Here is a 13,834-nt window from a genome sequence, read left to right on the forward strand (position 1 = left end):
AGAACTAAAATAACGCTAAAACTCTGTCGGTATTATAATTCAAACAGAAGTATACAAAAAAAAATGTACACAGGATAAAAGGCTCGTGGTAATTGTGAAATTCACAGTTATAATTGCCCCATGCCTTGTACTCGGCAGATTATTAATCCGAATCCTACTTGTTGTTAGATCGAAAATAATTCAACGAATAATCGCAGTCTCATCACTCAGAATGTTATTTGCAGTTTTTGTCGACATCTAATTTCATTTTTCAACCGTTCAATTACGTAAACCATCCATTGTTAACTCTCTATTATTTAGCGTTTGAATATTGTTACACGTATGTAAAAATTTGTTCGCAAAATGATTCATCGATTTGTTAAAACTTCGTTAAGTTATTCAAAACGTCAAATTCTGTACTTTGCTTTTTGCAATAAATCATAATCATCTTTTAATATTGATGCCACGTGCATACGAATTATTTTGTTTTCATTTTTAGATTCTAAAAAATCTATGACGAGTATTGCCAGCATAATTTTTCAACTGTTTACGTGAGAGAACAGAATATCCTGAACGATCTTTATATATATCAATCTACCGAGTATCTACAATAATTTCAAGATTACGTAACATGTTTTTGAGCCCATTGACCGCTCTCATATGTCATTATATACACGCAATCTCGCAAGGTAGTCAGAATAACCTTACATTTTTCATGGAATATGTAAGTAACCAAAGAAGTATTCGACTATCAAAGTTCAGCGTTAAACGATAAGGAGTTGCAATCCCCCGACTTACACGTGGGCCTTGAAGATACGGTGGCAAAGTCATACTTGTCTACAAATAATTAAAATCAGAGCATATCCCGCGTTACGTTATCATTTTCACGTTTTCGATGTCAAGGCAGAACGACGATCGTCGCGACGAATGTCAGCGCCATTTTGGAAACGAATGGGGTCCACAATCTCGAATCAAAAGTTACAAGGAGAAGAGATGAAACAAAAACACTTTAAAAAATCGAATGAAACAAAATTCCTAATTTCACAAACAAATTTCCATGATTTTGTTTCCATTAATCCCCAAATGACACAACCCAGAATCGAACACTTGGCAGTAATCGTCACCGCTCGACCTGCTTTCCGTAAAAAAGACACAATTTGAAAACATCTTTACCTCGATTCATCAGCAAAGTCCTGATGACTCGGATGTAGATTTTCCCGTGCTTGGTCCTGGCGACGTGAAAAAGGAAGTCCGAGGCCTCGCCGTCACCCTCGTGGAGGTCGGTCTCGATGAGGACCTGCCTGAGGTCTTCGACCCTCTCGTCGGCGGTGCTTTCGTCGGGAGGGCCGAGCCGCCTCTCGAGGTACTCGACGACGCCGATGTCCTCCCACAGTTCCGGGTCTTCCCGTTCCACGACTTCGTCGGGTTCGGGGACTTCCCATACGCTGGACAAGCTCCTCGCCGAGTGTCGTGGACTCGAGCGGCTGCTGAGAGCAGCGTAAGACACGTCAAGGGCGAGTGAGTTGAAGGTCGTCCCGAGGGAAGAGACGCTCTTCGAACCGGGTCCGTAATTCCTGGAATCATGGTTCTCCGGTACCGTGGTCTTTCCCCTTCTCAAGCTGAATGATGAGCCTGGATTTGTGGTGGTCATGACATAGTCCTGAGCCCAGGGCGAAATCACCCCCTCGGGACTCGGCGCTGCGCACGGTTACGGGAATAACTTGATTTCCGAAAAATTCTCTTTGCCTACGATTTTCAGAATCAGGGGAACAAAATCTCCGTCCGTTCGCACAGTTTCTGCACTTTTACCTCTTTGCACACTTTACACTTTTCATTTCAGTTTTGTTATATGAAACGTATCAGAAAATTTCAATGTAATATCATGTTAATCGATACACCGTGTAGTTGACGTGTAACTAACGATACAAATCTCTTGTTCACTGCTGCACGTTGAAGAATATTCACCGAACTTTTTTCAGGCCAGGCACCTGTTAAGGATGTAAATTAAATGTCTTTCCTTTTTCGCCGCGCTTTAATTGAGCAGCCGGAAGTGAAGGTAAAAATCGGTATTGTCTACGACCACGTAGTCTTGCCGTACATCCAAACATATAACGTATATATGTACACAGGGAAAGGTAAGGAGAGGGTAACACGCGACCTGCGGCAAGTCACGATCTGTTTCGAGGGTATCCTTCGTTTTACACCGTACCTATGTCTGGGTATATACCGGGACAATCTCTTGAAACTTGAAAATCAACCGCGCATGCGCCAAATAATTCAATCTCATTGGTCCGCGAAATCTTCCCGCAGCGATGTTCTTGTCTGCGATGCAGGCGGGCCAACCTACGCAAAATGTGGACGTTTGAATTTTCAAAGAGCATGAGCATTAAGTTCCGACCGTTTTTTGAAGAATCTACTTTACGATCCAATAACAAATGCTTCCCGAAAACTTTCCGAGTCACCACCTCAATTATTGGAGATTCTAACCTCGAAAATTCGTATCAACTACATCGCCGGCAGAAACAGTTTGACAGCTGAAACTCGGGATGGCCATCCTGCGCGAACAGCCGATAAAACTCGCGCATGCGCGGTTGATTTTCAACTTTCAAGAGATTGTCCCGGTATAACTGATTCTAAAAATCGCTTGATGCATTTTTGTCATTTTATTTCCGGTTTTCAAAGTAGACTGATCGGTTTCCAATTATTTTTCAATACAACCTCTCAACTCGTATTGATTAAAATATACCTACAAGATTTTTGGATGACATTTGAAACTTTTTTCAATCATCATTACTTCCGAGATCGAATCGTTATTTTTGAATATTAGCGCAAAAAAATACGAAAAGTTTAGTTCAATTCTTAAACCTACTTTCTGCTCGCATGTTTTTCAGTAAAAATGTAAAATCTTGTTATCAAAAGCGATTCAACTTTGATCTTTGCAATCACGAGCCTGTATCCACACAAAACTTGCAGTATAATTAAATACTCGATTATTCAACCGAAACTGTACTGGTTATATCTTTAAATAAAGACGATATAAAGTATTGTACATCACGTAACCTCAATAATTATTATTATACAGAGATGAGACGTGCCGACGTTCGAAAGTGAAAGAAAGCGATCTTATCCCGTTTCGAAGGGACTTTGAACGAGAAGTAGATCCAATTAAGATTATAGCTGGCAGCTGATTTGTGAACGAAAAAATGAAGGCAACGAAGATCGAGAGCGCGGTAAATGGGGGTAAAAAGGAAGGGAAGAATCGGGACGACGCGGTTCTAAGTTTAACTTGAACCATTCTCTGTGCGTAAAAGCGACAGAAGAAATTCCTACAGAGTGCAGTGAGTGTACCAGAAGAGAGCAAAAGGGCCGCAGGAATTCAACGGCGGTTGGTCTGCGATAAACGCGTGAGGTTTCGAGAACTTTCACTGAAAAAATTCCCATACCTTTCTCCGAGTCTTAAACCGAGATCAGAGACAATTCCCGGCAAAATTAGAGCAGAAATACCCATGGGGTTAACCATCAGAATTGGAGCAGCAGGTTCAACCTGCTGTGCAGGGTGTCCGTTCGAAAAGAATAACTTTCACCGCTTCCAGGCTGACCGTAGAAACGTGCGGCATGGCCTGATAAAGTCATTCATCGTAATACCGAAAGCCTTTCGCCCGAATGATGGTCGATGATTACCAATTGCAATGGTAAGATATGACAAAGTTTCTGCAATTTTTAAACATGGTTCGTTTGCAGAAAATGCGACTGCCATCAATTTTTATGCTGGATAATTCGCATGCACGAGGTTTAGAAGAAAACTATTCTGCAGGTTTACGAGTTTTGAAGTTGGTGTTTTTATGAGGAACTATTATTTTGCAAAAATGAACTTCATTAAAGTAATCATAAGGTTGGAAAATCTGTAAAATGTTTTCACTCCTAGCGTTCCTTTGTATTAACGTTGGAATTGCGTAGAAACGAATACATCGATTTGAGTAATTTGAAAACATTCTTGGATACTTTTCAACTATTATATATTTGGACGCAAATCAGTTATCTTTGGCAAAATGAAATTTAGAGTATCTAAAAAAAAAAAAAAAATAAAAATAAAAAAATATACATAAAACATCAAAATAGCGGAAAATGGATCATTCTAATAAAAAAAATCACAACTCACTGAATTTTCAATATTGTGAACTAAACATTGATTACGTAACTCTCAAGATACAGATATTTAAGAAAAAAGAAATAAAAAATATGGAGATACTGTGCAATGAAAAAAGTTATTTATTTGAGTGGGTGAAGTTGAATTTTTATAAAAAAGAACGATGTTTCATTATTTATCTTGGATAAAATCAGATTATTTTTAATGTTCTTCATACGTAATTTACGGTGAACATGCCGCGGGGTCATTTTGACCCCGGCGTGCAGCCTAAGAGTTAAATTCAAACATATTTACTCAACTTGCGATATTTTTTCACAACGTAAACTGCGCGGACATAATTACACATCCCAAAGTTAATAAATTCCCTAAGCGATTTGTAGTTGCTGTACAAATGTTCTTCGACGAAGAATAAATAGAACATGGACCAGTTCATTCATATAACGTGTAGACACCGCGACGTCGATTAGTTTTTTAGAGTTTTGGTTTGTTTTTCTTCTTCAAGTATCGCGAACTACGCTTAACCGCCTCCCTCGACACACGAGGATTAACGCTTTGAACAAGAGTTGAAGGAAAGACCGTCACCGGAAGTGGTTAAAAATCTCATACTAATTTTAACACACTGCCTGAAAGCGCTTTTTTGCCTGGAAGAGAAAAAAAAAATCGGTAACCCGATCGACTATTGCATAGGCGCCGGATGCCTGAGGCAAAATTTTGTCTTTTGGTTGAAAACAAATTTACGCACTTTCACTTGTCATTCCATAATGCAGATACGCGATATAATTTTGAAATACTTTTATGGCACATGTAGGAAAAAGCGTGAACGATGATTGAACGAAAAAAGAAAAAGAAAAAAAAAAATCATTCATGTACATCAACGAATATTCGAATCGATTTGATTGTTTTGACAATTTTTTTTTTTTTTTTTTAATAGACCGTGAAAGTCATCATCCTCGGAGGCTTTCCATGGAATTGAATCTTACGGATCTTCGTTAGACCAATTAAAGAGCAGGAAGTTTGGCATAATGTTAACAAACGTATATTTTTCTCTACGATGAATCGGGGCCAGTAAGACTGTGAATAATTTCAAATTCGTAACTGATTTACTACAATTTAAACGAAATTACTGCCAAAACGAAATAATGCGGGCATAATTAGACGGTTCCTTCGATCGTGAGTCGAAAGTTGAATCCACCACGGAGTCTGTGATTTGACGTTTCTATTTATAATGATAATTGAATATCTCGATGCATGAGAAATTTTCATCGATAAGTGAAAACGAACGAACGAATAAGCATAATATAATTTTCTGTTTCACGTACGTATTAGAAACGATAATTTCCTCGACGATCGTTATTTTTTCTTCATTCGAGAGTAGATCAACCCGTCATTTCAGTGACAACGACGGAATTTGAACCTACGCCACAATTTTGTGATAAAAAAAAAAAAAAAAAAGGGAAACCACCGTGCTACGCACAGAAATTTACGTTTTTTTTTGTTTCTTTTTCTCTCTCTCTCTCAAGTAAACAAAATTTTCACCCTCCTGAACTCGCAGAATATAGAATTCGAAATACACAAAGCGGAGTAATAAATTTGATAAATCGAGCGACGAATTGTAGTAAACGCATAATCTACAATCGATCCTCTATTGTGATATTCAAAACCCTCTTTGCGACAATGACCGTATCAGGTTACAACAGACAATGAATAGTAAAGGTACAGTACCGTATACCACGAACGTATAATTATCTACCTGTGAAAAAAAAAAAGGTGAGGAATCAATTTGCGGCTACATTCGTTGTTTCGGCACACGAGTAACCGAATATGTATCATTTTTAAAAGTACATTTCTTGCTCGCGCAATAATAACTTGAAATTGCAAAACACCGTGATGTAGAACATTTTTTAAAGGATCTCAGGTTGAATTTTATTGCCTAATAAAGATTCGGAAAGCTTTGTAATACTAGAAAATTATGATTCTACATATTATTTTTTTTTTTTTTTTTTTTTTTTTTTTTTTTTAGGAGAATCGATAATTCTGACCGGAATCAAAAAAATAATCCTCGTCCAGACAAGAAAATTGAATTTATTCTGCAACGAGGAGGAACTTTCGGACGAATGTAATTTTTTATACGTTCAAACTTTTGGTCAGAAAAAAAAGTTACAATGATTCGTTCACTCAATTTCATCTTAACTTGATTTCCCAAAGTTAAATAAAACGCTCTTTCAAACGTTTGTACAATTAATCAATTTTATACGCATGTTATCGATATCGCTCTTCAGGAATTTTGTGTTGCACTCGAGTTAATCGATTGCCTATAAAATAGACATGCAACGTCTCGCGTTGCAGATATACGTGACAAATGATAAACAACAGACGGTAGGTAATCAGTGTTATCTGATTGTGAGGTAAACATTTGCACCAAGAACTGCGTGTTGGTAAAATACAATCGGTTGGCGTACGTGGTCGGGTACACATAGAATTTACAATTTACCGTATAACGACCGATCGATAAAATATATTGCGCTTTAAAAAATTGACAAACAAATAAAAAAATAAATGCATCATTATTCCGTATCAATTTTACGAAAAGTAGTAAAATATTATAAAATGTATTTTAAAGTGTAATATTTTGGAACCAAAAAAATTCGATTACATAGATATTAAATTATGCCTCAAGTACGAACAAAAATGTTGATAGAAAAAAAAAATCACCTGGGACAATTTCGACCACAAAATATATTCAATCTTTGGAATATCTTGGCTTCTAATATTTTTCACAACACAACATCCGCAAATAGTGTAATAAAATTTCAACTATTTTCTCTAAAATTTTTGTCCATTTTCTCCTCTTTCCTTTCTCCGTCCAGTTTCTCATACCAGGTAATTATTCGCTAAGAAGTGTGCCGTTATCGCATATATAATATAGGATATCATCTACCACCTACAATTAGATCAAAAAATTACACGTTACACCGATCGCGTAAATGTAATGGAAATATATACGGTTTCGTTTCGCAGCTTCCCAAGGAACGGTGTCACGCGTATTATGGCTGCATTTATACTGCACATAATCGTCAGCTGTTACGTTTACCAGTCATGAAGCCGGCCGGTGCAAACGTTCACCTGATACATCTAGGTATCGAATTCAGAACCCTTATCGATGAGTTACTTTGAGGGTAGTCGAAGCCTCCGAAAGAAATTAATCAACTAGTGAAATAGAAGAGTTGAAAAAAAAAAAAAAAAAATGCATAGAAGTTTGTAATAATGAGGAAACACGTTTTCTTTGCATTCACTGAGAGAAATTTTTAGTTCCGGTTGCCGCTCAGTTCCTTAATTAGTTTCGTTTTTTACCACAATCGAAAAATATAGTTCTAGGTGAAAAATGAAAATTAGCACTGTTTACTATATTTTCTTGTAACTGTTGGGAAAATTTAATGCTCGTGCAACGATAAATCGACGTTAAAGGCTTGTTTGACTTAAAAAAGTGGAGTAAACCGAGCAAACTGATTTTGCGTTGCGATTGCCAAAAAAAGGATCGACGATAGCGCAAAATGTTTAGGCGTACCTCGTTTTTCCTAATTCCAACAATATTCAAACAGTTTTTTTTTCAACGATATCTGTTTTACCGAATCTTTCTAGTCGCTATAAAAAATGAACATCGCGGTCTGTAATTGATTAAATATAGTTTGATAATCGGAAGTGCAGAAATGTGTACGGAGCCTCAAGTTTGTCGATGAAAACTTATCGTTGGACCAATTATAATTGAAATAAATTATTGGAGCGAGTCGACGAGCTCTATTGAAAACAACCGGTGTGACGCTGGACGCGGAAAGCAGTTTCGTTGCAACTGTGCCGGCGTCGTTGTTAGAAATGGAGAGAGAGGGAGAGAGCGAGAGAGAGAGAGAGAGAGGGAGGGAGGGGAAGAGAAAGGGAGGTGGGGATGTGAAGAGAAATAGAAAAGGGAAATAAAGAAAGAGAATGAAAAGTAAAGAGTAAGCAAATTCCACAAACATTTCCCCATCACCCTGGCTAAATAAATAAAATTCATCGCATTCAATTTCTTATCGACTGTTTTTCGTTTCGTACAAAAATTTTTCATCGTTCGACACTCGACGCTGAATTTAGTAGTTGCGTAAAAATCACAAGGGAAAAATAATTCGTTCCGATAACGAGCACAGTTTAATTGTACAATTGGCACACATACAGAGGTGGAGGATTTAGACATTCTCTCGACCTATCGCAGTTTTCGCATCTATGCATCCACCGTGGTTACGGTAGGTAGGTTGAACCTCTTCCGGTTCTCCGATCGGACTGCCAGTGATGGTTGAATTTTACGCGTTAGGAATTAATTTACTAAGTTTTTTTTTTTTTTTTTTTTTTTTTTTTTTAAACCTAATACGATTGTCAGAAACGCGAAACGGCGATTCGTTGCGAAAAAAAAGTTGTCAATTTTCGATCAGATACTTTTTGGTACACGTGTTTCGTATAATCGAGATAAAAAAAAAAAGGAAATTACACATTTGGAATATTCATTCCTCGTTTAACGATAACACCGCTGAATGCTGCTTCGTGATAAATTATGGAAAATTTGTCAAGTCCATCGAGATGTTTGAAAATGTACGCAATAGTATACGTTAATTTTTTTGAACGCGGATCAAAGTATGAGGATTTAATTCGGCGCGATGAAAATGAGTCGACGATCTCGATCGCGAAGAGTTTAGATAACGAATCGATACGTGCAGTATCGCGGGTTACATAAAGGAATAGATTAAACTTTTTCACTAGCTGCAGGTGATCGATTAGAGAGAACAATACCTAGGACGACGGGTGTGTAGAATTGTTCTAGAAAGTCGGATATTTAATAACTAGAAAATTATTGAATGTAGTTATTATTGGTGCGGGTGTGTTTACGTCACGGCTTTAAACTACATCTACATTCGTCTATCGACAGCGGAACGTTATTTGCAAATTCAAACGTACATTTGGTGTTACGAATAAAAAAATTAATACATTTTGTACTCAATAGCAATTACAATAAATAAAGAAAAAAAAAAAGAAAAAACAACTTTCTTCTCTGTTAACATCTGCAAAAATCTTTGCAGCAACGAGATGCATCTTCGATTAACAGTATCGAGTAAATAAATTGTATGCCGCGGTGTGAAATTCATCAATTTTTAACGTCAAGTTTTAACACAACTGCGTAAAAAAGGATCTAATTTTTGACGCGAGGTTAAAAAAATGTACAGTTTCATTATGCGTAATAATATTTTTCAACAAAGCGCGATAATAATACTATAATAAGAAAACAACACGTTTCACATAAGTGTGAAATTTTTGCTTCTGCATTTTTAAAGAATTATTCAATTATAAAATCCGAGTCTCGTAACGTGGATAAATCCGATGGCAAAATATGTGCGAAGGATAATTGTTGGGAACTTTTACTCTCGAGAATTCAACTCTTTCTTCCCGTACAACGTCGTTTCAAATACCTAAGCTAACAAAGTTAATTCAAACAAGAACCTTGGATCCCGATGTAATTTCTTGACTCTTTAAATTTCTTCAGCTCAACGGCAACTTTGTCAAAAAAAAAAAAAAAAGAAAAAAAATTAGTACATCACACGCACACAAGGCATGATAGAAATAATGTATTTCGTAGCGACGAGAATTGAACAGCTACAAAAGTAACAGTGCAACAAGTTTCCGCATTACAAACCTAGAAACCTAGTATTCTAAATTCCTGGATGATTATCAACCGCAGAAACATCATAAAGTCAACATTATACCGGCGTTATTTTCGTACAGATTTTATTCAACTCAGGTCAAAAGTTTCGTCGGCATTTCCAAGCAACGTTGATAATGACGACATCAAGCCGCGACTGTCTATCAATCAATCTGTTTACGATCGAGTGAATAAAAAAGTCCGCGTGAAAATCACTCGGTACTGTATTACCTGTACGATACATGAGCTTGCGGAATGAATCGATCATACTTCGGTACGTAATGTAATGAAACGCGTGACTAGAAAACGCGACGTACCTGTACTGACACTACAGTGACGTCGATACAACGTCCATTAAGTAATTCAAACGGGTCAGCTACGCTGTTTACGCTTTTAGCAAAGACAATATATAACCGATGCGAACCACTTGCCGAAACTTTATGCTTTCGTCCGATATTCGAAATTCGTTACCACGGATGTTTCAGAGACCAAGGTATTACATTTTTCCTCTCAAATCAATCGGTTTCAAGACTTTCAACGTTCCAAGATTTCAAAGATCTCAACATGACGATTGGTTTATATCCATCGTATTGTTAAAATGTTATACGATATGTTTTCAGAACTTTCACCTTCACCGAAACACCCTTGACTTTACGTTAAAATCCCCCAACTAACTGACATTACGATATTTACCAAAACTATGTATTTATGGTAATTCCAGTGTTATACTCTTATCGTTATCAAGAGAATCATAACGCTTGACGATTTCATTCAATTACGAATAGAACCCAGGATTCAATTGACTCGAGTGATCGATCGATCGATCCGATTTCATTTTAAGGGAATGGCCTCGTCGATTTGAACTTTGAATTATATATATCTCCGAATAATGAAGTCCACGTATCGCAATCGCCAAAAAAGGTTTCAACAGTGCGATTCTGTATGCAATTCCGAGCAAAAATAATCCGATACCATTTTCATTTGACGTAGAAATAAAAAAATGAGATGAATTCTGCGAAATTGCGATAGTAAATTTGTACACAGCTTTGCTTTTGCGTCAAATGAAAATGTATTGTAGTATTGTTGGTCAAAATTGCATACAGAATTGCACTGTTGAGCGCTCTTTCATCTTTGGAATACACGAATCTGAAGCTAGTAGGCAGATAAGTTGGCAATCAATCAACTGTGTGAAATTTGGAAATAGAAAAATGCATTTCAGTTTTATCCCCATAATTTGATAAAACTATCAAGAGTTTCAGGGTATTTTGCCAAAATTTTGACTCTCTGACATCGCTACCTTACTCGAAAGAACATTGCAACGTTTGGCTGCCAGTTTCAGTCTCGTTAGCGATCCGTGGACTTAGATATTCGCAGAAACGTGTACACACCAAGGTCAAAATCGACCATGTTACCCAGTTACTACCCGCAAGTAATTTTGGCGAAGTGAAGAGTCGATAAAACACTCGAGGTCAATATTCCTGCGGTGTGTTGAACACCTTTGTTCCAACGTTCAACTTTGGATTCCCATGCATTATGCAGAGTGTCAAGTTCTCCGATACCGGTTGTGAACGGTATGGTACTCGAGTTGCCGTTACGTCATTGACACCTCTGAAACACGGAACGAATCTTGAAACGAAGGTTCAGTTTTAAAGTAGCGGTGCAGCACGAGGCCTCGTCGGAAAGTACAAGTCAATACGTGGACAAGCGGTCACATAACTCGATGATCGTGGCTGATCAGTTGCGCAATCTAACAGCGTAACATTCCTTCATGGACACTTGGGAGATCCGTTCGAGTAACGATTCCAAGCTGTTCGAACCGATCGTGTTCCACCTTATCGCTGTTCGTATCATCGTATCAGGTTCTACGACCTGCGGTATACTTGCACCGTTTCGCAAAGGCTACAGTGTCTCGCTTTTTTCTTTTTTAATCTTATTTGCTGTCCATTTCGCGATCCTTAGAATCGCCCGTCACGCATTTCCTCAATCAGGAACTCTGGTGCAGAATTCCCGCGACCATTAAGAGTTCTCGAGTAGTCGTCACTGATCGAAGGTAACCTTCGCTTTGTGCAGGTGGTATACGTACAACGCGCGCTGTGCACAATATGGAATTACTTTCTAATAGTTACAAGATGACATTTAGCAACTGTTAACAACGAGCGACAACCTCGCCCTCGTGACCGTGAAATTAGCGACAAGAATTTTCCTCCAATTTCGAACGTCGTCGACGTTACTGACGATATTTGAATTCTCATAGAACCAAACGTCAAGTTCCTTCTTCGAGACCATCTTTCACCTACGGCCGAACAACAATTGTCTCCAACTAATTCGCTGAAATTAGAATCAGAAAAATGAACCTCGACGAGAACGAAGAAACGAACCACAATTTCGATTCCGAATCGTTCGATAAATTTCGGACAATACGTCGTCACAGTCTTATCGCGCATACGTTTCCGATAATGGTTAATTTGAACAAGGGGCGGTTCCGTGGCCGTAGACAAACCGGCGATTAAAACTTGGCCGAAACTAACGGCGACGATCGCTTCACTCACGTGTAACACCGTATATCGGCACGGGAAACAGGATTCCACATACACTAAAAGCACGGATTCACGGTACACATAGACGAGCAAGGCGTAAGAGAGAAGAGAATCCGGGCACTGGACGGTACTTTAGGAAATCCGTCCCGCAGGGGCGGCGGCGTCGGCGTAAGTCACGCGCGGTTCGTGCGACGCCGTAACGAAAACAGTACTGAGGTCCGAGAGGCGATACCAAAATGTCGCTTGGACGAGCGACGCCGCTAACGCCGTCTCGGCGCAGACCGTTCGAACTGCCGTCTTGTGCCACGGAACCACGTGACGCCCGTCCAATTCTCGAGGCCTCTCATCTCGACTCTCTTATCTCATTCCTTATCAATTCGCCGGGGCTCTAGCCGGCCGTTCACTTTCTTTCGGGTGTCCAATAATTCGCTCGCACAAATCGGGACATCGCGTGTAGTAAGAATGACGAAAAGTAATCGATTATTGTTCGAATTCGATTATAATCGATTGTTTGTCGTTTACCCCCATGAACGATGCGGTATAATATCAATTTGCGTGATTAAAGGTATCGATTGTTATCGTTGGGTTACTTACCGAGTACCTGCTTGATGTAACGAGTGAAAGATAAACGAATATTATTACCTGATGTTGGAGAATATTTTTTATGAAACTGTAAATTAACCAAACACTTTCCGGATATTAAGACCAGTTATACTGAATTTTACGAAATTTTGGATTTGTACGCAGAGTTTCAAAAAAATACGAAATAATCGATTGAACGATTCATTTTTGCCGATTTAACTGAGTCGAGTTGGATTATTTTTTTGGACTCGATTAATCGATGCGTCGATTACTTTTTAGCCTAGCGGCCGTCGCTAACGTGCACACTGAGAAAAATTTCATTTGTTATAGTAACTAGAAAAATTCACTAAAACAGGTATCGTTAATATTCGGAAATGCTGTCGTAATCTCCGAAATCACCCCGAAATCAGTCATATTAAAACAAAATTCTGGATATTAGTAATTATTAGCTGTCACGAGACGTTATTTACGATTGCAAAAATCTCTTTGTAATCTTAAAAAAATTTATGAAATCTTAGAAATTATGCAAAATCACCCGATCGAAGTAAAATTTATCTGTCAAGTAATCTCTCGTAATCACTCTATAAAATTCAAGTAATTATGAAATATTGTAATCGTGGTGTCGTTTTTATTTTTTAGCGAAATAATGCTTGGAAAAATCCCGTTGATCGAGTATTAAATTTAATTTTCATGTAGATTAATGCATTCGAAATTTGAATTTGTATCGCAGGGTTATTGCGAAAAATAAATACGGATCGTTCCAAACATAGAATCCGTTTTTTATCCAACTTTTATTACAAACTTAATATTATTATCCGGTCTATTTTTTCACAGTTCTTAAAGACTTGTCATAAAATAACTAATTCCATG

The 13,834-nt window shown here is 38.0% G+C and overlaps 1 protein-coding gene across 5 annotated transcripts in view; it reads right to left on the reverse strand.

Annotated features, from left to right (window-relative positions):
* The window catches only part of milt (trafficking kinesin-binding protein milt), a 98,348-nt gene that overhangs the window by 24,951 nt on the left and 59,563 nt on the right, over window positions 1–13,834 (reverse strand). The window contains exons 1-2 of one of the 5 annotated variants that reach the window (XM_046625149.2): window positions 12,395–12,582; window positions 1,153–1,967 (exon numbers count right to left, since the gene is read on the reverse strand). The exons of the other annotated variants lie outside the window; for them this stretch is intronic. Of the exons in view, the coding sequence (XP_046481105.1) occupies window positions 1,153–1,630 (478 nt within the window). The 5' untranslated portion in view covers window positions 1,631–1,967; window positions 12,395–12,582. Of the gene's footprint in view, window positions 1–1,152; window positions 1,968–12,394; window positions 12,583–13,834 lie in introns of those variants that run through there. 5 annotated transcript variants of the gene reach the window in all.

Source organism: Neodiprion pinetum, chromosome 5, assembly GCF_021155775.2.
Source record: "Neodiprion pinetum isolate iyNeoPine1 chromosome 5, iyNeoPine1.2, whole genome shotgun sequence".
In the NCBI taxonomy this organism is placed as follows: Eukaryota; Metazoa; Arthropoda; class Insecta; order Hymenoptera; family Diprionidae; genus Neodiprion; species Neodiprion pinetum.